The 23,424-nt window shown below is 47.5% G+C and overlaps 1 protein-coding gene across 6 annotated transcripts in view; it reads left to right on the top strand.

Annotated features, from left to right (window-relative positions):
* The first annotated feature begins 479 nt into the window (after positions 1–479).
* AXIN1 (axin 1) overlaps positions 480–23,424 on the top strand; it is a 59,492-nt gene continuing 36,547 nt past the window's right edge. For all 6 annotated transcript variants that reach the window (XM_036825775.1, XM_036825772.1, XM_036825773.1 and 3 more), the window contains exons 1-2: positions 480–534; positions 4,371–5,331. In XM_036825775.1, the coding sequence (XP_036681670.1) occupies positions 4,454–5,331 (878 nt within the window). In that variant the 5' untranslated portion in view covers positions 480–534; positions 4,371–4,453. The remainder of the gene's footprint in view (positions 535–4,370; positions 5,332–23,424) is intronic.

The following is a 23,424-nucleotide window of genomic DNA, read 5'->3' as shown; positions in this document are numbered from 1 at the left end:
AGTTCTTCGCCCTGTCACCCCTCTCGGCGTTCGCCTGGTGTTCCTGGCCCCGCCCCACCCTCCTGGCCCCGCCCCCACGCTCTTGGCACGCCCCCGCGCTCCAAGCCCCGCCTCACGCTCCGGGCCCCGCCCCCGCACTTCCGGACGGCGCCGGCGGGGGCGCTCCGGCCTGGGCTTCGGCGCTGTGAGCTTCGGCTCCCGGCCCGGGGCAGCGATCGCGGCCGCTGCCGCTGCCGCCGCCGCCGCCGCCGCCGCCGCCGCCGCCGCCGCCGGACCGGCCGGAGTCGGGCCGGAGCCGCGTCCCCGCGGAGCAGGCAGGTGGGAGTGGGCGGCCGGCCTCGGCGGCGCCCCCGCGGCCTGCCCCGCGCTCGCCTCCGGGCCGCCGCGCCGCCGCTGCGATGGGGGCCGCCCGGGGCCGCGCCCCCGCCCGGTCCCGCCCGCCGCGTCGCCGCTGAGCGCATGGGCCGCACCGCGCCGCGCCGCTCTGGGAGCCGGTCCCGAGGCCCCGCCGCCGCCGCCGCCGCCGCCGCTCGGGTGAGTAGTGCGGCCGGGCGCGCATTCCTGAGGGGCGCGGGCCTGTGCGGCGCCCATTGTAGGCCGCGTAGGCCGGGCCAGGCGCGGGACCCGGAAGAGGGGCTTGGAGGGTGTGCGGGCTCCGAGGCTGTGCGGGCTTGGAGCGTGTGAGGAAGGTGTGTGGGTCCACTCTTGGGAGGTCGGGTGTGTCTAGGAAGGGATGCTAGCAGGTGATGCAGAAGGCAAGGTCTGTTGACTCTGGAGCCTATGGATGGGGAAGAGTGGGATTTGGTTCAGAAGGGGCAGCCACTTGCTGTAGGTGAGCTGAAGGGGGTGAGGAATACTCAGGATTCTGAGAAGGAATGGGGGCTCCTCCTGGAAGAGACCGGGGTGTGCAGCTGATGTGTTTGATTGGATGGTGCCGGGTGCAGTGCTGTGGTCTGTGGGCCTGGGGCATGTTCGGCCAGAGTGGGTGGGGTGCAGAGGGATCCTGGAGATAAGCAGGACAGTGGAGTGTCCCTTCCCCTCCCCCAGCAAAAAGTAGAAATGAGTGAGTATGAAACCCAGGGAGGGCACTCTCTGAGGCAGAGGTGCCTGAGTCTGGGTCTCTGCTGTGGTTTGGCTTGCTTGAGGGGCTCTACTCTTTCAGGTTGATGCCTCGCCCCCAAAACTCTCTCTTGGGTGTGAATCTTAGAATCTATCTCTGGCCTACATTTTGGAATTCAGTCGCTCATGAAACCAGAGCTGTATAGTCAGGACAGTGAAACTTATAGCTCAGCCTCGAGGACAGAAGAGAAAAATACATTAGTACTCTGGGGATTTTTCTCAGCCCATCTCTAAGATAATTAATAAAGAGTTATTGTGCATCTCAGCCCCTCCTTTTTGCTTGTACTTACGTTCTCTGCTGCTTCCGGAAGAATCTCAAATGTACTTGGACCAGGCCCTGTTTTGGAGAACATACACAGTCTAAACCTGACCTCCCAAGATAGCAGTATCTGGGTTTCAGTTTTAGGAACTTCTATTCAGGGACAAGGATGGGAAAGCATGCAAAATACAATGTTTCTGTTTGATTTTTCAGCAGGTATTGATGTTTCTTGGATTTATAGTTTCAGAAAAGCTAAGTGGATTTTTTGGGTTACATTAGTCATTGAGGATTTAGGTGGTGGGGGAACAGATTACATGTAAAACAGTAGTCCCAACCCTTCAAGACTTTAATTAATGGATAATTGGGAATGTGTCAGAATCATGCTCTATTGTTTCCACACTCCACATAAATCAAAAATTCAGAAGTTCTATTTGAGTAAAATAAATAAATATACACACACCTATAGCATTGAGCTGGCTGCCATGGTACCCAGGGGGTGCGCCTAGGCAGTGACTGAAGGCGATTTTAAATGAGGTATCAGAGTTGTGGATTCCTTTTATGGAATCCCTTTATTGATGGTGGTTACAGGCTGTTGGCCAGATTCCGTGTTTGTGGGCGTTTGACTCTAACCTGAATTAATATAACTGCTTTACCTGTGGTATGTATGTGTGTGCACACTGAATGCTTGCTGTACTTCTCCGTGGGAACCCAGATATTTTGGTAATTGGAGCACGTTTCAATAACAGCAGTAATTTGGAGAGATGTTTGTGTGCTTCCAGGGACACCAAAGGTCTTCTGTCATTTGACAGCCAAAAATAGATGTGAAGTTTAAGAAATGTTTCTTCTGGGCTATGAAAAAATAGTTTAAATGATTACGGGGACGTGTTCACACACAAATGAAAAGTTAGTCTACCAAGACAGCACATTTTTATAATAAACGGCTAGATCTTGAATTTGCTGCTATTTCAGCACCTGTGAAGAGCTGACATTTGGCGTCTATGACAAGTGTTGTTTTCCTTAATATTTATGAATTAGGTGTTTATTGGTGCCCATTAGTTGCAAGACCTTGTGTTAGATGCTGTGGGCCCTGCAGAAAATGTTTAAATCAGCCTGCTACAGATCATTTACATGGAAGAGATAAGCACTTTAAGAGATAAGTGACAGTGACTTGTCATTAGCCTCCTGTTAGAACGCAGTGACTTGGTTTTTTCTCAAGGCTAGTGAACTAGAGTATCTCCATCCGTAAGGCTCAGAGCACCAGGTGTGGGTCCTCTTTCCTGAGATGGTGTCCCTGATAGGAGGACGCTAGACATCCATGAGCTGGTGTGGAGACATCAAAGGTGCTCATTCCATGTTGATGGGACTCAAAAAAAGGGACTTTGCAGTTGAAGTGGTCCACGAGCAGCAGGGTGTCACAGCCCGTGGGCCTTGACGAAGGAGCAGGCTGTTCCTGCCAAGGCTGAGATTGCAGCCTACCCAGTAGTTTTCATACAAAGTCATTAGCTGCAGAACAATAATTGTGACCCATCCTCCATCTCTAGATGCTTCTAGCTTTCGGCAGCTGCTGGCAGGTGAAGTGTGTGCAGTGTGAGAATGCAGGTACCGGGGCAGATTACATGCAGGCCAGGGCCTGGAGTGTGGAGAGGTGGCCGGGGAGATCCACACCTTGTGTTTGTACCAGCTTTTAGGATTTCACTCTGCTCCCTCTGGCTTGTTCAGTGCTTTAGGCATTTGGACCTGTCATGCTTCTCTCCAGTCTCCTTCTAGGCAGACCACTTACATCCAACAGGCCAGGTGGGAAGGTGTAGCCTGAGCTCGTGGGCTCAGTGACAGGGAGGACCAAAGACCATGGCAGAGTCCCGGTCCAGGACAGTCCTCCCTCATACAAGACAGGCATCTGGAAGCAGAAACAAAACCCATAGTCCCCTGACCTCTAAGAGGGTGGGTAATTTGGTTTTCATTTTATGGAGTTGAATCATGTAAGCTGTATGCTTCCTTAGCTAATTGTGTTTGGATTTTGTTTGTTCTATACCTTCTCTGCTCCTCAGAGTACTCAATTGCCATTTGCTATCAGAAGGACACTTTCCTTTTAAGCAAGGTTTTAAAGTCGAGAGCAGCTTTCTGATGAAGCGTTTTAAAGACTGTTCACGGGAATTCCCTGGCGGTCCAGTGGTTAGGACTCCGTGCTTTCACTGCTGAGGGCCCGGGTTCAATCCCTGGTCAGGAAACTTAAGATCCCGCAAAAAAAAAAAAAAAAAAAAAAGACTGTCCACATCATTGGTGGCGTGAGAAGGCCCCTGTGCCTGTGCATGTGAGTGATGTCCTTTGGTCACTCACTTGAAGATGCTGAAAACGACCCACGGTTAACTGCTCTTCTGGGCGTGTTGAGACTTAGAGGAACAAGTTGCTGTGTGTTCGCATATGTTGTGAGGCACAGTAAGTGTGAAGTAATGGGGCAGCAGGAAGCACAGTGGCTGTGGGCCTGGAGAGTGTGGAGTGGGGAGCAGACTGCCTTCCTTCTGGTGAGTGATGTGCCATATCTGAGTATCACAGCGACCCTGTTCTACTCAGATACACATCCTCATCTTTCATGTGAGGTTTATACAGCTGGGAGGACCAGAAGCACCTCTCTTTCCTCCAGTCCTTCTGCCTTCCTGGAGCCTGAGGAGAGGGACTGGCCATGCAGCTGGGATGGGCTGCTAGTCTCTCTTTGTTCTCACAGAATGACACTTGAGGGTAGTGGCGCTCTCTGTGTTCTGGACATTCATTTCTTAGTGCCAGAGGCATTCCTGTAGTTGGAAAAGTTTCCAGAAATTGTTCTAATATAGTACAAACCTTTTTTGTGACAAAAGATTGAAAATTTAAACTGAATTTCTGGCTTTGAGTTCGAGCGGGAGGGCATCATTGCGAGTCTTGTCTTGAGAAAACCTCTGTGGTCATGTTTCCATGGACCCACCTTTCCTAATCCTTGTCCTCTTAATGGTTTCAACAGGACAGATTGATTCACTTTGGAGCTGTAAGTACTGATGTATTAGGGTGCAGCGCTCATTGTTCATTGACGCACAGAGTCCCAAAATGAATATCCAAGAGCAGGGTTTCCCCTTGGACCTCGGAGCAAGTTTCACCGAAGATGCCCCCCGACCCCCAGTGCCTGGTGAGGAGGGTGAACTGGTGTCCACGGACCCCAGGCCCATCAGCCACAGCTTCTGCTCTGGGAAAGGTGCCGGGATTAAAGGTGAGACTTCAACAGCCACTCCGAGGCGCTCAGATCTGGACCTGGGGTACGAGCCTGAGGGCAGCGCTTCGCCCACCCCTCCGTACTTGAAGTGGGCCGAGTCGCTGCACTCCCTACTGGACGATCAAGACGGGATAAACCTGTTTAGGACTTTCCTGAAGCAGGAGGACTGTGCCGATCTCCTGGACTTCTGGTTTGCCTGCAGCGGCTTCAGGAAACTGGAGCCCTGTGACTCGAATGAGGAGAAGAGGCTGAAGCTGGCCAGAGCTATCTACCGCAAGTACATCCTCGATAACAATGGCATTGTGTCCAGGCAGACCAAGCCAGCCACCAAGAGCTTCATAAAGGACTGCATCATGAAGCAGCAGATCGATCCCGCCATGTTCGACCAGGCCCAGACGGAAATCCAGTCTACCATGGAGGAGAACACCTACCCCTCGTTCCTCAAGTCCGATATTTATTTGGAGTACACGAGGACAGGCTCGGAGAGCCCAAAGCTCTGCAGTGACCAGAGCTCTGGGTCGGGGACAGGGAAGGGAGTACCTGGATACCTACCCACTTTGAACGAAGATGAGGAATGGAAGTGTGACCAAGATGTAGACGAAGACGATGGCAGAGACCCTGCTCCCCCCGGCAGGCTCACACAGAAGCTGCTCCTGGAAACCGCCGCCCCGAGGGCCTCCTCAAGTAGACGGTACAGCGAAGGCAGAGAGTTCAGGTGAGTCCGACCCGAGGCCTCCGTTTCTGTGCTCACCTCCAAGACCTGGAGAACTAGCAGGGAAAGGTCTTGTCCTTCAGCCCCAAAGTGGGTGGACTCCTGGAGCTGGGGCAAGTTGTGGTTTTAGTCTTTACTCATGGTGCCTTCACATTTGTCATTAGATGTTTTTAATGTTTGTATTTTGAGGGCACTTTTATCAAGAACAGCCTAAAATATATGGCTTTGTAAGTCATTAGGAACATTGGAATTCTTAGAAGTGATATGACATTTAAACCTTACCCTTTATTTTTATTTTTTTATTTTTTAATAAATTTATTTATTTATTTATTTATTTTTGGCTGCGTTGGGTCTTCGTTGCTGCGCGTGGGCTTTCTCTAGTTGCGGCGAGCGGGGGGCTACTCTTTGTTGCGGTGCGCTGGCTTCTCATTGTGGTGGGGTCTCTTGTTGCAGAGCACGGGCTCTAGGTGTGTGGGCTTCAGTAGTTGTGGCTCGCGGGCTCAGCAGTTGTGGTGCACAGGCTTAGTTGCTCCGCAGCCTGTGGGATCTTCCCGGACCAGGGATAGAACCCGTGTCCTCTCCATTGGCAGGCAGACGCTCAACCACTGTGCCACCAGGGAAGTCCCTAAACCTTACCCTTTAGCAGTAAAATTTGTGTCCTCTTGCACAGAAGGTGGTTTACCTGGCAGATATAATCCTTTTGGCTTAATAAAGAGAAGAGTGGACATTTCAGTGCATCAGTACGTAGAGAATTCTGGATCATTGCTTTTTGTAACTGTCTTATAAGGTTCTTCCTAGAGGTCGGGGGGTGGTGGTGAGGAGGCTGATGTGCTTCAAGTTGTCTGAGCACTTTGGGAACTTCCAAAGTGGTTGTGGCTCCAGTACTGGACCTTTCTCCCGCCAAGAAAATGAGTTGTGCTGTTGTGTATTCAGTTCCCAGCATTCTGAAGTTGTGATCACAGTCTTTGCATGTGGGCACATATGCGGCTTTGGAGGCATGGAGTGGTGCTATCTGGAAGTTGTTACCACTTTGGAAACCTGTTTCTTCTTTCTCTTTTCTGTGGTTGCTGGAAGTTTATTTGGTCTCGAGTTGGAGCCTGTTGCCGATTTTAGTGGGCACTTCCGTTCTCACTCATTTCCCTGTAGCTGGTTCTGGATACTCCTGCCTGTGAAACTTTGAAAGCCTGGAATTCCTGTGACCCTGCTGATTTAATCAAGAGTCTGCAAGCACGTCCCCAGGTGCTGGGCCTCTCCCGTGGAGTTAGTAAAAGCGCAGATCACTTCTTCAGGCTTACTGTGGCAGAGAAATTGGTCACTTGCTAATAAAACACAGGATTAAACATTTTTAAGGTTTAAATGTCCTTTAAGTGATGTGATTGAATATACACTGTTTAGGTAATTTTTGTGGGCCTTTTGCTCACTGTCTTTAAACCTTATTGATTTAGCAATCTTTTTAGGGCAGAATATACTATAAAATTATCTTGATAAGTAAGGCTAGTAACTGACACAGCTTTTCAGACCTAACCTGAAAGTTGTCATATTTGATTAGAACAGTTTAAAAATGAGATTAAATTTGAGGCCTGGGCTGCAGGGAAAAACAAATTGAGCTCAATTCTGATTTCTAATTTTAGAAATTCCTGCGTGCCACCCCTCCCCCAACCAGCCAGTCTGCACACTTTTCAGTTCTCGGTCGGGGGTTGGTCATAGCAGCAACTTTGCTTTTTCTCTCTTTGGTTTGCTCTATTTGTAATAAATAACCTTTACTATCAAATTAATAGAGTATGTTGCTGTAAGGACTCTGGTACATGTTCGTTTTTAACTTGCCTCTCGTGGAGCTGCTGGTGGCCGTGGGAGTCTGGCGCTCACGAGTCCTGCTTGCTCTCGGACCCCGTCCTTCTGGGGGCTGCCTTTGCGGTTGTGCGGGTGGACAGTCCCCTGTGTCAGGGTCATTGTTCATCAGCACTAGCAGGATATGGAGTCCAGCACATTCTACTTGCTCTGCAAGGATGTGCAGTTAGGATGCATTAGTGTGAAAGTCACAGAAAAGCCAGCCCACCCCGGCTTAAACACTGAACGGGATTGGTTGGCTCAGGTAAATGAAAAGTCCAGAGGCAGGCCCAGCTGCAGATGTGGTTTGATTCGGACTCCAGCCATTTTTCTTTCAAAGACTTGATTTCTTTTTTCAGAGAAGTTTTAGGTTACCAGCAAAATTAAGAGGCAGGTACAGAGGTTTCCCATACACCCCTCCCCCCCGCACATGCACAGCCTCCCCCACTATCACCATCCCCCACCAGGGTGGTTGGTCATTTGTTACAGCTGATGAGCCTACACTAATCACCCACAGTCCATAGCTTACATTAGGGTTCTCTCTCGGTGGTGTACATTCTGTGGGTTTGGACAAATATATAATGACTTGTATCTATCACTCTAGTACCATACAGGGTAGTTTCCTCTGTGCTCTGCCTGTTTATCGTCTCCAGCCCCCAACCCCTGGCAACCACCGATCTTTTTACTGTCTCCACAGTTTTGCCTTTTCCAGAATGCCATGTAGCTGGAAGTATACAGTATGTAGCCTATTCATATTGGCTTCTTTCACTTAGTAATATGCTTTTAAGGTTTTTCAGTGTCTTTTCGTGGCTTGATAGCTCATTTCTTTTTAGCACTGAATAATATTGCATTGTCTGGATAGACCACAGTTTACTTATCCATTCACCTGCTGAAGGACATCCTCATGGTTCCAGTTTTTGGCAGCTATGACTAAAGCTGCGGTAAACACCTATGTGCAGGGTTTTGTGTGGACGTGAGTTTTCATTTCCTTTGGGTAAATATCAAGGAGCACAATTGCTGGATTGTATGCTGAGATCACGTTCGTTTTTGTAAGAAACTGTCCCTTTTCTGAATGCTTCTTTGCCTCTGCCTTCCTGCGGCCAGCTTTGCTCTCAGGTTGGCCCCCTTGTTTTGTAAACAGATGCCTCCCACTGAAGGAAAGTCCTGCAGTTTGCCCAGAGTGGCTGGGGGTGCTGTGTGCCAGTGTGTCCTGCCCACTCCAGCATAATCACTGTGCAAGGGCTGAGACTCTGCTCTTGGGCTTACACCAAATAGGGCCACCCCAGAAGAAAAGTGGGGCGCCCCACCCAGACAGCATCACCACTCTCCAGCAGGGGGAGTGGTCCTTCAGGGGAAGATTGGGGTTAACGGGGAAGGGAGGAGGAGAGTGGGTAGTGAATAGGCAGCTAGTGAATGCCCGCTGCCAGGAGGAGGAGCCGGGTGGGAACCTCAGCTCAGGGGATGTGTTTCCTGCAGCAGCAGGTGCTTCTCTCAGCATTGATTCTGCGTGGAGGAGTGTGTCAGCCGTGAGGCTGCTCCCACTGTGCTCACTGGTGTCGCCCAGGCTCCCTGTTCCCTGGCGGGAGGCCTGAGCAGCAGTCCTCATTGGCTTCACGTGTGTGCACACGGCTGTTTTTCAGATCGCTGACTTGAGAGATGGTAAATGAGACTTTTACGTGGGTCTTTGTCAAAACTGAGAAAACAGGGATGCCCCTGGCTTTTTTCTGCATTTATCCTAGTCACCTGGGATGACTAGGATAAAGAGCCCAGGGCTGAGGGGTCACAAAATCCCTTGCTGCTCTTCTGTTCTCTGTGTGGAAGACTTTCCCAGTCTTTATTGCCCTTTGTCAGTGGAACTTTGAACATAACTTTGGTTAGTTCATACACACCATTTAAATTTGGTGTGACTTGGCAGAGGGTCCTCTGATGATGTAGGTGTTTTGGCTGTTTATTTACTTAATGCTTTGGCCTGGGGGGCCAGGGTCTGTAAGACATTAGCAGGCTCAGAAGCTTGGCCTGGCCTGGCCTCCAGGAGCTGTGCTGGGCCTGGTTGGTCAGGCCTCAGTCAGGCCATCTTCAGCCCTTCAACCACCTGCGCTTAGCGATCGCCGCTGGTTTTCTTTTGTGTCTCTCTCTCTTTTTTTTTTTTTTTTTTTTATTATGTGCTCTTTCTTATTTATTTATTTATTTATTTATGTATATATGTATGTATGTATTTATTTATGGCTGTGTTGGGTCTTCGTTTCTGTGCAAGGGCTTTCTCCAGTTGCGGCGAGCAGGGGCCACTCTTCATCGTGGTGCGCGGGCCTTTCACTGTCGCGGCCTCTCCCGTTGCGGAGCACAGGCTCCAGACGCGCAGGCTCGGTAGTTGTGGCTCACGGGCCTAGCCACTCCGCAGTATGTGGGATCTTCCCAGACCGGGGCACGAACCTGTGTCCCCTGCATTGGCAGGCAGATTCTTAACCACTGCGCCACCAGGGAAGCCCTCTCTCTCTTTTTTTAAAAAAAATATTTATTTCTTTTTGGCTGCATCAGGTCTTAGTTGCAGCACGTGGGAGTTTCGTTGCGGCTCGCGGGCTCTTTGTTGCGGCGCACGGGCTTCTCTCTAGTTGTGGCATGCAGGATCTTAGTTTCCCGACCAGGGATCGAACCCACGTCCCCTGCATTGGAAGGGGGATTCTTAACCACTGGACCACCAGGGAAGCCCCTCTCTCTCTTTTTTTAATTGAATTGTAGTTGGCTTACAATGTTGTCTTAATTTCTGCTGTACAGCAAAGTGACTCAGTTATACATATATAGGCATTCTTTTTTTTTAATAAATTTATTTATTTATTTATTTATTTATTTATTTATTTATGGCTGCGTTGGGTCTTCGTTGCTGCTCACAAGCTTTCTCTAGTTGCGGCGAGCGAGGGCTACTCTTTGTTGCGGTGCGTGGGCTTCTCATTGTGGTGGCTTGTCTTTGTTGCGGAGCACGGGCTCTAGGCGCGTGGGTTCAGTAGTTGTGGCTTGCAGGCTCTACAGCACAGGCTTACTAGTTGTGGCGCACGGGCTTAGTTGCTCCATGGCATGTGGGATCTTCCCGGACCAGGGCTCGAATCTGTGTCCCCTGCCTTGGCAGGCGGATTCTTAACTACTGTGCCACCAGGGAAGTCCCAAAATATGCATTCTTTTTTATCTTCTTTTCCATTATGTTTTTTTAAAGACAACCCAATTTTTATTTTTTAAAAATATATTTATTTATTTATTTTTGCCTGCATTGCGTCTTCGTTGCTGCCTCTAGTTGCGATGAGCGGGGGCTACTCTTTGTTGTGGTATGTGGGCTTCTCCTTGCGGTGGCTTCTCTTGCTGCGAACACAGGCTCTAGGCGCACGGGCTTCAGTAGTTGTGGCTTGCAGGCTCCAGAGTGCAGGCTCAGTAGTTGTGGCGCACGGGCTTAGTTGCTCTGCGGCATGTGGGATCTTCCCAGAACAGGGCTTGAACCCGTGTCTCCTGCGTTGGCAGGTGGATTCTTAACCACTGTGCCACCAGGGGAGTCCTATTTTTTATCACTTTAAATATTTATTTGTTTATTTATTTGGCTGCGCTGGGTCTTAGTTGCGGCATGCGGGCTCTTGGTTGCAGCATGTTTAGTGGCAGCATACGGGCTCTTAGTTGTGGCATGCATGTGGGATCTAGTTCCCTACCAGGTATCGAACCTGGGCCCCCTGTATTGGGCGCGTGGCATCTTAACCACTGGACCACCAGGGAAATCCCTCCATTATGGTTTATCTCAGGATATTGAATACAATTCCCTATGCTCTTCAGTAGAACCTTGTTTATATCGCTGCTGGGTTTTTTTTTTTTTTAATACTTATTTATTTATTTAATTTATTTTTGGCTGTGTTGAGTCTTAGTTGAGGCATGCAGGATCCTTTGTTGTGGTGCGCGGGCTATTCATTGTGGTTCGTGGGCTTCTTTCTAGTTGTGGCGTGCGGATTTTCTCTTCTCTAGCTGTGGTGCGCAGACTCCAGGGCGCGTGAGCTCTGTAGTTTGCGGCACGTGGGCTCTCTCGTAGAGGAGCGCGAGCTCAGTAGTTGTAGTGCGCGGGCTTAGTTGCCCCGTGGTGTGTGGGATCTTAGTTCCCTGACCAGGGATCAAACCCGCGTCCCCTGCATTGGAAGGCAATTCTTTACCACTGGACCACCAGGGAAGTCCCTCACTGCTGGTTTTAATGTCTAACAGCAGCAAATGCTTTCCATTTCTCTTCACTACCTTCCTCACTGAGAAGTTCCCCGAGGACAGGGTCCAACTGATATTTCCTTACGTCTTCCTGGTGCGCCAGCCAGTGAGGCACTCTTGGTCAGGGCTGGTCATCGTGGCCGTGGCCAGAGAGTGGAGCACAGATGGTGTTTGTAGCAGGAATAACTCAGCAACTTGTGGGTCCTTTGAAGGGTGGGTGACCAACCCTTCCTCTCCAGACTGAGGAACTGCCTGATTTGTTTGTTGCCTTATCGACTGTATTTCTGGTAAATGGCTTAAAAGAAATGTAAAAAGAGGAAGCACTCAAATGTGTATAGTTTCGTGTGGAAGGTGGAAAAGTGAGATTGATCTGGGGTTTCTGGTTGGCGTTCCAGTGCAGCGGGGTGAGGGTGGGGCGGTGACTCTGGCACCCGGCTGCCGAGGGGCTCCAGTCCAAAGGGTGGCGGTGGTCCAGGTGGGGGTCTCAAGACACTGGTCCCGTTAATAGTGAGCCTGTTTGATTTGACCTTCAGCAAATACTCTTCACTGTTGAAGTTTTAGGTCATTTGTGATGGAAGGTGACTCATTTGTAAAGTGTGGCTCTCGCTGTGGCCTTCCCCCTCTTTCTTCCTACTGCTGTGCTTTTAGTCACTCTTAAATGTAGGGCACGAAGCTAGGGAAGAGAGCATGGCCCTGCTGCCAGTCCCTTGTCACCTTCCAGGTATGTAACTTGTCCAACTGGATGAATTCCTTTAACTGAACAGATGATCCCAAGGTTGGTCACTGGAGATGTTTTCAGACAGGCCCTAGTATGCAGCTGTGGGGCTCTCAAAGACAGTTGACAGGGAATTCCCTGGCGGTCCAGTGGTTAGGACTCCGTGCTCTCACTTCCTAGGGCCTGGATTCAATCCCTGGCCAGGGTACTAAGATCCCACAAGCCATGTGGCGCAACTGAAAAAACAAAAAGACAGGAGTTTACAAATCTTTCCATTCCCCTTGCTGGCTGAATGGGAGAACGTTAATCTCAGTGGTTTAACTTAAGGACCCCTCACTTGGTGACTTTTCTACAGGCTGTGTCTTCTGGGTCAGCCTTCTCCTGGTTGTGTGATGGTGGGGAAGTTGCTTCACCTCTCTGAGCTTTTCTGTAAAAATGGGGACGATGAAGTAAGGGCCCGCCCAATGAGGTTGTCAGGGAGGTTCCGTGAACTAATCCCTGGGGGTGCCCGCACACAGCAGGCTCAGTGCACACAGCAGGTGCTCAGGGATTTTCACATCCTCCTGTGGTTCTTCATCATCATCTGAACTTAGTGGTCTGCTAGATGTTGGTGAAATTTGTATCTGGGTTACAAATGATTTCAAAGTAGCGAATGACACATTCCGATTTTTTTTTTTTTTAACTTATTTATTTTTGGCTGTCTTGGGTCTTCGTTTCTGTGCGAGGGCTTTCTCTAGTTGCGGCAAGCGGGGGCCACTCTTCATCGCGGTGCGCGGGCCTCTCACTATCGCGGCCTCTCTTGTTGCGGAGCACAGGCTCCAGACGCGCAGGCTCAGTAGTTGTGGCTCACGGGCCTAGCTGCTCCGCGGCATGTGGGATCTTCCCAGACCAGGGCTCGAACCCGTGTCCCCTGCATTGGCAGGCGGATTCTCAACCACTGCACCACCAGGGAAGCCCACATTCCGATTTTAATAATCGTATTTCCTGAGAGTGAAGCATGTTAATTTCCCACCCCAAACCTGCTCTCATGGCCATCCTTACCTCCAGAAGTGGCACCACCCATCTACCAGATCAACGTGGCCCACCTGATTCCCCATCCGAATGTGTGCTGAACCCTCTGCCTCTTGCTGTCTGCACTCCGGCCCCCACACCCTCCTCCTGGACCCGCAGAGCCTTCTGGGTGAGCCTCTGCCTCAGTCTTTTCTCCCCACAGTGCCCAAAGGGACCTTTCTAGATGCAGGTCTGACTACGCTCTTCCTTCTTCCACGACGTGGGGACTTCCCACTGCCCCTGGACTGCACCCCAGGCTCCTGTGACACAACGTGTCCACGGGAGACCCTGTCATGCATGGTACCAGCACGCTGTGAGCATTTTACATGCCTATCAGTGGGGGGAGGCTGGCTTATAAAAGTTTTTAAACTAGTTACAGGAGAGTCAAAAAATATTTTTTCTCTGTTTTAGTCATATAAAACTCTGTAGCCTTTTTCTTTTAATATTTATTTGTTTATTTATTTATTTATTTTTGGTTGCGTCAGGTCTTAGTTGCGGCACGTGGGATCTTTCGTTGCAGCGCAGGGGGCGCGCGGGCTTCTCTCTAGTTGTGGCGCATGGGCTCATTAGTTACTCATTAGTTGCGGCACATGGGCTTAGTTGCCCCACGGCATGTGGGATCTTAGTTCACCGACCAGGGATTGAACCCACGTCCCCTGTATTGGAAGGCGGATTCTTAACCACTGGACAACCAGGGAAGCCCCAAAATTCTGTAGTCTTTGATGACAGGTTTCGACAAAGTCCGGGAAAGTTCAGTTAGCTGTCAGACTGAAGAATTTTAGAATAGAGAGGCCCCTTTGTCTGGGGCTCCACGTTGGTGGGTTTATGAAACGGAAGTGCCTACAGAGACTGCGGCCTGCGAGGCCCACGCCGCCCGTGGTTCTGCCACCTGGCCGCTGGGTTGGGGAGCCTGGGCTGGCGGCTGGCCGCGTGTGTCTTCTGTGCATCAGCTGCCGGGGGATCAGCCAGTTCGCAGGTTTGTGCACCAGTTAGCGTCACAGAGACTGGAATTTGATTCATACTCACTGGCTCTGTTAATCTCCTCTAGAATCCTGACTTCATTTACACCAGTTTACCCAGCAATCATTATAAATAATGGAATTTGGCCAGGTAGTGGTTGTTCAGTTAGGAAAGGAAGGCAGTCTAATAATTCTTTCTTCAGTCCAGCTTGAGGCCGAGTACGTGTGTGTGTGTGTGTAAGAAAATCGTTGCTTTCTTTTTCCCCCATGTCACATCAGTACAAATGCATGTTTTTGTGAGCCACTCAGGGTCCTCTCAGAGCTCATTAATTCCAAAAAGTGTTTGCTCTGAGGAAACAACTCCGTAAATCTCTTCAGTCCCTTCCTGGAACTCAGGCTGGCTATCTGATTTTGTGAAAATAAACGCAGTCTTCAAAGAGGCCGTGCACAGGGCCTTGTGCGTGCATGTGAAGGGCTTCAGGCTCACCCCTCCTCACTCCTCCCCTGGGTGGATTACAGCCTCGGCCCACAAGCCTTCTCGGAACTGGTGAAACTCTTTGTAGCAGCTGGACTCAGCTCTTTTGTTTGGACCAAACTCTTCCAGTTTTGATGGATAGAGGTGAGCCCTGCGTTGTGTGGCTGGGTGGGCACCCTTCTCCGCCCCCCAGCAGCAGGAGGCTCCCATTCCCTGGCCCTCTGCTCATCCAGCCTTGTGCTCTTCGAATCTTTAACGTGCTTTTATCTGGTATTGACCCTCTCTGGATCACTGGCTCATTTTTAGTCTGTAGGGCTAGTGTCTTCTTTTGAACAAATATTTAAAAATAATCATAAAGAATGTTGCTTGTAATAGCCAGCAGTTAGAGTAACTTGAATGTCTAATAGCAGGATTGATTGCACAGGGGTTTTTTTCTGCGTGGTTGGAGAACATAGGCTTTCTATTTTCTTCTTTTTGTTTTTCTACATTTTCCAAATTCCTATAAAACATAAACCTTTGTAATTCGAAAGTATGTTATTAAAATATATACAAAGATATATCACAAGAGGGTGTGAATTATGTACAGTTTTTCAACAGCATATTTTTTCTTTTAAAAGGATGCATATAAATGTTTCCTTTTAGTATGATCTTAGGTCTTCTTAATGTTTACACTGCTATACCAGTTTTGCTTTGTTTTGTGTTTTTTTGGCTGCATTGAGCGTGGCATGCCGGATCTTAGTTCCCTGACCAGGGATCAAACCCGCGCCCCCTGCATTGGAAGCTCAGAGTCTTAACCACTGGACAACCAGGGAAGTCCCTATACCAGTATTTTAATTAATTTTTATTTTTATTAAAAAAATGGAGAGAAAGAAAAATTCAAATAATGCTAAAAGGCTGATAACTAAATTTAGCAGTCTCATGACCCCCTGGCCTTTCCAGGATGGCCGCTTCCAACTGTATCTTACCCTAGTGTATTAGCTCAGGCTGCCAGGACAAAATATCATAGACCTGGGGGTTAAACAACAGACATTTATTTCTCACGGTTCTGGAGGCTGGAGGTCCCAGACCAAAGCGCCGGCAAGGTAGGTTTCATTCCATTCTTCTCATGGTTTGCTCACATGGCCTTTTCTCAGTGTGTCTGTGTGGAGAGAGAGACAGCTCCCCAGCATCTCTTCTGCTAAGGGTAATGATCCTGTCAGATCAGGGTCCCACTTTCATGACTTCATTTAACCATGTGACTTCCTTAGAGGCCCCATCTCCAAATACAGCCACATGGGGGGGTAAGGGCCTCCACATCAGAATCTGGGGGACGTAGACTCTCAGTCCATCACACCCCCCTTTCTAAGTGATGTGCTCATACTGCTGTCCTTGGGGCATCTGCCCTGAGCCAGTCTCTGTGGATGCTCTCCTTTCCCCACCACCTGGCCTGATTATTAACACATTCTGGGTTTGGTTTATATTCATATTTGGTGTTTTCATTGCTGAGCCAAGTTGGGCCAATCATTTTCTTTCTTGTGCCATTTTTGTGTGTGTGCGTTTTAAAGTTATGGTTGTTGCATTTTTTCATTTGATTAGATATTTGATTTTCTGACATAAATCTTCCCTTATGCTGCATCGGCTTAAAAAGTGCCTGTCAAAATACTTCTCATTACTTTTCTCATTTTGGAGCCTGTATTATTTAGATGTTGGACCATTTAGAATGATCCTTTAAATTTTGTTTCTTTTTTTCCTATTTTCTGTTTCTTTTCTTTTTGTTGTGTTTTCAGCTCTTTCCACTAAATTTCTCCTGCTCTTGTTTTCTGAATATATACTCTAAAAAGACGAAATCATCCTTTTTTTTTTTTTTTTTTTATTGTTCATGGATCAGCATTTAAAAATCTTTCTGGTGTTGACCTAAAACAATATAACAGCCAGTTATTTTACCAGAAAATGGGTTTATTGCAAAGAATTGCAATTTGGGACATGCAGTCTCTAGTGAAGCCACAGGCAAGTCCAGAGAACAAAGGAGAGGAACTTCTTTTATAGAGGAGAAGGAGGAGTTGGGAGGGGCTGTTATAAACAAAGAGCCCATTGGAGGAAACTGGGAGTTCAGAGTACAGTGGCTTTTCATTGGCTGAGCTGTTGCCAGGCAAAGAGAGATTCTCTCTCCCTCCTGCTGGGTGGTCCTTCTTGATGTTGGAGATGCAAAGGTATGTCTCTTCCTGTTGCATCTGCAATTGATGATGGTAGGGTGTGAGGGCTCCCTTTCCTGGCCTCCCAACTCCATTTTATTTTATTTATTTTTTTTTTATTTTTATTTATTTATTTTTTGGCCACACTGCCCAGCCTGTGGGATCTTAGTTCCCCGACCAGGGATTGCACCCAGGCGCTTGGCAGTGAGAGCATGGAGTCCTAACCACTGGACCTCCAGGGAATTCCCCCATCTCCATTTTAAGTGAGGTTTCTGTGTATTAACTTTCACATTAGCATCATGCCCCTACCCACACTTCAGTAGGGAGACACGGTGGGTTATGTCAAGAAGTCCTGCTTATGTGGGAGAAAGATTGCTCCTTTTTCCTATGGTTATAGAGCTGGGCCTAGTTTGCAAAACTTATTTTAAATACAAATGAGAATTCTTTGGGAAGAAGTCAGTGAAGGAAAAGGAGATGTGGAGCACTGCTGTTTAGGGAAGATCTAATGTGATGACCATAAAATATGTAATTTGTAGGTGGTAACATTGTGGAAGGATTCTTTTTTTTTTTTAAACTCATGTCAGTTTGGGAAGAGTTTATTTATTTATTTATAATTTATTTATATTTAATTTATTTATTTTTGGCTGAGTTGGGTCTATGTTGCTGCATGTGGGCTTTCTCTAGTTCCTGCGAGTGGGAGCTACTCTTTGTTGTGCTGTGTGGGCTTCTCATTGCGGTGGCTTCTCTTGTTGTGGAGCACGGGCTCTAGGCACATGGGCTTCAGTAGTTGTGGCTTGCGGGTTCTAGAGTGCAGGCTCAGTAGTTGTGGTCCACAGGCTTAGTTGCCCCACGGCATGTGGGATCTTCCTGGACCAGGGCTTGAACCCGTGTTCCCTGCATTGGCAGGCAGATTCTTAACCACTGTGCCACCAGGGAAGTCCGATTCTTTTTTAATGAGACTTCTCTTTGGGATGCCTTTAGTACCCTTGAGATTATTCAGTGGATAAAAATTATTTGCATACATATAACTTGTCAGGAGCACATTTGTTCTGTGTGTTAAGCTTGCCTGAATTAGGCATGGCTGAAGGGTTGGTGTCTTGGGGAAGATGTGGATGCTGTATCTCATTCTTGTGTAATTCTTGGATTTCTTACTGAATCTTCTTGAGGACTGTTTGTTCATCTGAGGACAGTTGATCCCTATGCTGGCAATAGACTTGTGAAACTGAATAAAGGAAACCTCATTTAAAGTCTGGAGTCTGGAGGCCAGAAGGGGAGCTCTGATGCCCTACACTTCACCTCAGTTAGAGACCGCGCAGGAAGAGAGGTACCTTGCATTCCCAGCAGGGAGGTATCTACTTTACTGCCCCTGCAGGAGGAAGGAAGAGTTCTTGCCCAGCGCCAAGCCCAGCCTGTTGGAACCTTTGCAGCTCAGCCAATAGGAATCCATCACCACCCTGAACTCTTGCTTTCCTCCAAGGGACTTTGGTTCAAAGCACCCCTCTCAGCTTCCTCCTTTTCTCTATAAAGTAACACTCCTCTCCTTTGTTTGCTGGACTTGCCTATAGTTTTTGCTATAGCATGGTCGTCCTGAATTGCAATTCTCTGCTATTCCTGAATAAACCCGTTTTGCTGGTAAAATAACTGGATGTTCTCAGCAGACTATTATGATCGGTGTTTTGGAGTTTTGGAGAACAAAAGGGGGGCTCAAGGACAGTGGTCCACATATGACCAAGAAAAGCTGTGTCTGAGCAGACAGGAAAAGATGACTCTGTGTGGCCCCAGTACAGCTGCCCCTTTAAAAGGAGAATTGACAGAAATACAGATTCATTCGTTCATTGAGTGTCCTCCATGTGCCACATACTCTTCTAGAAGCTGGAGATTCACTGGTGAACAAAGCAGACAAAAATCCCTCCGATTGTGCAGCTTACACTTTTTTTTTTTAAATTTTATTTATTTATTTATTTATTTATGGCTGTGTTGGGTCTTCGTTTCTGTGTGAGGGCTTTCTCTAGTTGCAGCAAGTGGGGGCCACTCTTCATCACGGAGCGCGGGCCTCTCACTATCACGGCCTCTCTTGTTGCGGAGCACAGGCTCCAGACACGCAGGCTCAGCAATTGTGGCTCACGGGCTTAGTCGCTCCGCGGCATGTGGGATCTTCCCAGACCAGGGCTCGAACCCGTGTCCCCTGCATTGGCAGGCAGATTCTCAACCACTGCGCCACCAGGGAAGCCCTACACTTTTAACAGGGAGAGAAACAAGATGAGAACGCAAGTAAAATACTGAGCATTTCAGATGGTGCAGTTTAAGTTGGGGCAGAGGGAGGGTTGCCATTTTCACAAGAGTGGCCAGAGAGGGTCTCATTCTGGAGGGTGACTTTTGAGCAAAGCCTGAAGAAGGTGAGAGCACGGTGAGAGACCGTGTACCTGGAGGAGGACGAGGGAAGAGCAAGTAGGAAAGGCAGCCTAGCTGGGGCAGAGTGTCCGAGGGACGAGGGGTGGGAGGAGAGCGCAGAGAGGTGACTTGGCATTTCTGAGACTGCGGCTTCTGCTTTGGTCTCTCTCAAATTGTCAGTGTATTGATGGTATTTGGAGCCGTGAGCCTTGTTGTGACCCCCCAGTGAGCGAACGTAGATAGAGACAAGAAGGCCTCTGGCGGCTTTCCACTGCCGAGGGTTACAGGAGACCTGGCAGTGAGGTTGGAGGAAACCAGCGGAGTATGGGGTCTTGGAGACCAAATGAAGAAAGTGCACCAAGGAAGACGGGTTGAGTAGCCGTCGGCGCTGCTGGTAGGTGATGTGAGATGGGGGCTGGTGTCCTTACGTCTAGCAACCTGGAGATTGTTGGGGACCCTGAGTTGTGCTGGTGGGAGATGGTAAAAGCACATTGAAATGGCTTTCAGATTGAGCTTTAAACAGCTCAGAGCCCTTTGAGAAGGACCATGTCTTAGTCTTATTTGTCCTTGGCTTAAGATACTGTCTTGCAGGTCTGCTCTTGATAAATGTGTACTGAAAGAAATGACTCGAGCTCTTAGAAAACATCTGCAAGATGTGTGGAATCCACCCGCCCGCCTGTGCCCTTGAGTACAGCGTTCACGTCCCCATCCTGAGACCCCTGACCTTTATCAAGGAAGCGGCTGCTTCCTTTGTGGTTCATGTCACAGCCAGGAGCTACCTCTGCATTGGTTTTACCCTTTTTGGCCTCCCACCTTTGATAAAGAAATCTAGTTTAAAAAAAAATCAGATCAAGTGAGAAATTCTGTCTGATTCCTTTTATTAAGGATTCAGAAACAAGCTATGGCTTATGTGTTTCAATATGCCACTACTGTTGAATGTCGGGGCTGAATTTATTGGTTGAAGTCTCCCACTATGAATGTGGATTTGTCTGTTGTTGTTTTTTCTGTCAAGTTTTGCTCTGTGTGTTTTGAGTCCATAGTTTACATGCATACACATTGAGTTGTTACTTTTTTCTGTGGATTGACCGTTTTATTATTATAACATGTCTTTATATCTAATAATGCTTTTTGCTTAAAAATCTACTTTGTCCGATATTGGTATAGCTACCCCAACTTTCTTTTAAGAGTATTTGCATGATTTATGTGTTTTCCAATCTTTTATTTATTTATTGAGATATAGTTGACATACATTCTGTTAGTTTCAGGGGTACACCATAACCATTCGATATTTGTATATAGTGTGAAATGGTCACCACACTAAGTCTAGTTAACATCTGTCACCATATGTAGTTACAAAAAAATTTATTTTCTTGTGAAGAGACTTCAGTCTTTTATTTTCAAATGTTCTATATTCTTTTTTTTGGCCGCAGTGTGCGGCTTGTGGGATTTTAGTTCCCCGACCAGGGGTTGAACTCAGGCCCTCGGCAGTGAGAGTGCAGGGCCCTAACCACTGGACTGCCACGGAATTCTGAAATTTTCTATATTCTTTTTTTTTCTTGATTTTTTTTAATGTGGACCATTTTTAAAGTCTCTATTGAATTTGTTACAATATTGCTTCTGTTTTATGTTTTTTGGTTTTTTGGCCGTGAAGCATGTGGGATTCCAGCCCCCCGACCAGGGATTGAACCCGCACCCCCTGCATTGGAAGGCGAAGTCCCAACCACTGGACTGCCAGGGAAGTCCCAATTTTCTATATTATTATATTTATTTTTCTTATAAGGTGGATATGGATAGTTTTTTTAAAATCCAGATGATCTACTTTTTTTTTTAATTTTTATTTATTTATTTATTGATTTTTGGCTGCATTGGGTCTCTGTTGCTGTGCGCGGGCTTTCTCTAGTTGCGGCGAGTGGGGGCTACACTTCGTTGCAGTGCGTGGGCTTCTTATTGCTGTGGCTTCTCTTGTTTCGGAACATCAGCTCTAGGCACGCGGGCTTCAGTAGTTGCAGCGTGTGGGCTCAGTAGTTGTGGCTCATGGGCTCTAGAGCGCAGGCTCAGTATTTGTGGAGCACGGGCTTAGTTGCTCCGCGGCATGTGGGATCTTCCTGGACCAGGGATCGAACCCGTGTCCCCTGGGTTGGCAGGCGGATTCTTAACCACTGTGCCACCAGGGAAGTCCCCAGATGACCTACTCTTAATTGGTATATTTAGTTGATTCATATTTAATATGTAATAATTACCAATATATTTGGACTTAAAGCTATCTTTTAGTATTTATGTTTTATTTGTTCCTCATTCTCCTTTCTCGTTTCTTTTGGATTAATTAAATATTTTTTTGTTATTCAAATGCCCCCCTCTGTTAGCTTGTTCTACATTTATGTACTACTATTTTTTTTAATTTTTAATTTATTTTTATTTTTGGATGCGTTGGGTCTTCCTTGCTGTGCGTGGGCTTTCTCTAGTTGTGGCGAGCAGAGGCTACTCTTCATTGTGGTGCGCGGGCTTCTCATTGTGGTGCCTTCTCTTGTTGCGGGGCACAGGCTGTAGGTGCACAGGCTTCAGTAGTTGTGGCTCGCGGGCTCAGTAGTTGTGGCTTGCGGTCTCTAGAGCGCAGGCTCAGTAGTTGTGGTGCATGGGCTTAGTTGCTCTGCAGCATGTGGGATCTTTCCAGACCAGGGCTCCAACCCGTGTCCCCTGCATTGGCAGGTGGATTCTTAACTACAGTGCCACCAGGGAAGCCCTGTACTACTACTTTTTAAGTGGTCCCTCTAGAGATTACAGCATGCATCCCTGACCTATTCGAGTGTAAGTTGGTTCTTTTGTCACTTACCAGAAAATGTAAAGACTAAAGGTTAATCTAACACAAGTTATGTACTCCCCCATTGCTTTTTATGCAGTTGTTGTTTATTTTTTTTGTATGTGTATGTATGTATGTATGCATTTATTCATTTGGCTGCGTCGGGTCTTGGTTGCGGCACGCAGGATCTTTGTTGAGGCGTGCAGGATCTTTCATTGCTGTGCGCGGGCTCAGTTGTTGTGGTGCGGGCTTAGTTGCCTGCGGCATGTGAGATCTTAGTCTTACAGCTAAACCGTCCAAGGTAATTTGTCATTTTTTGGTGCCACCGTTAAGATTTTCTTCTGTGTCTTTGGTAAAACTACTGAAGTTTTACTATCATGTCTGTTTTTCTGGCTTGGGGTTTGAAGTACTTTTTGAATCTCTGGCTTGATGATTTTCGTGAATTTTGGGAAGTTCTCAGTTATTAGCTCTTCAAATTATTGCTTCTGCTGTATTCTCTCTTTCTCTTCTCCTTCTGGGATTCCAGTTACTCACGTGTCAGACATTTCTTCTTTTTAAGTCTTTTCAGTAGTTTCTGTCCTTACCATGCTTCAGTATGCATATTTTCCAGACCTATGTACCATTCCCTAATTTCTCTTCAGTTGTGTGTAGTCTACTGTTACGTCTGTCTGTGGAGTTCTTAACTTCATTTGTTATATTTTTCAGTTTTAGTGTTCATTTGATTTTTTTTTTTTTTAATATTCAGTCCCCTGCTCAAACTCTCCAGCTTGTCTTTTAACTCTGTTTCTGTTGTCTGTTTTTCTCTTGTTCTTGAGTCAGTTGTTGTCCCGTCTCCTAGTATGCTGGGCAGTTTTTATTGAACAGCAGACATTGTATATGAAAAATTCAGAGATCGTTTGAAGTTCCTGATCGTAATTTTCTCCAATGAGGGCTTACTTTTGCTTCTGACTGGCCTTTAGTGTGGGGACCTGTCACTTTACTCCAGCCAGGAACTAATCTGATTTGAACACAAGACTTCAGTCTTTGGGCAGGCTGGTCTATTTCAGGTTCATCCCTTCTCCTAGGATATATCCCATTGGGGTCCTGACTGAAGGCCTGGGGTCTTCACTAGGGCCCACATCTTTGGTGCACTTGGAACACCCACTTAAGAATTCTGGAAGTTTTCACATTCTCAGCTTGGAAGTCATTGCTTGAGAACCTCAAGGAGAAAAGTGGGACCATATGTTTGACTTGCCTGTTTTCCTTTTTTCTCTCATGCTTTGGCCCCTTGAGAGATCTCATTTCCTTGGTAGCTATCTTGTGCCTTAAAACAGATGAAAACATTTCTGTTTTTTTTTTTTTTATAAAAAAGTATCAAATTTATTTCAATATCTAGTTTCATTTTTAAGTTAAAGCTTTTAGACAATTTTTTTGTAATTTAAGATTCATTATCGGAGGTGAGGAAAACGTTAATAAGCTATTAATTACTGACAACAAATAAAATTATTAAC

This window comes from Balaenoptera musculus, chromosome 15 (assembly GCF_009873245.2).
Source record: "Balaenoptera musculus isolate JJ_BM4_2016_0621 chromosome 15, mBalMus1.pri.v3, whole genome shotgun sequence".
NCBI classification, from domain to species: Eukaryota; Metazoa; Chordata; class Mammalia; order Artiodactyla; family Balaenopteridae; genus Balaenoptera; species Balaenoptera musculus.
Note: the sequence above shows the minus strand (reverse complement) of the source record. Positions and strands in the feature narration are given on the sequence as shown.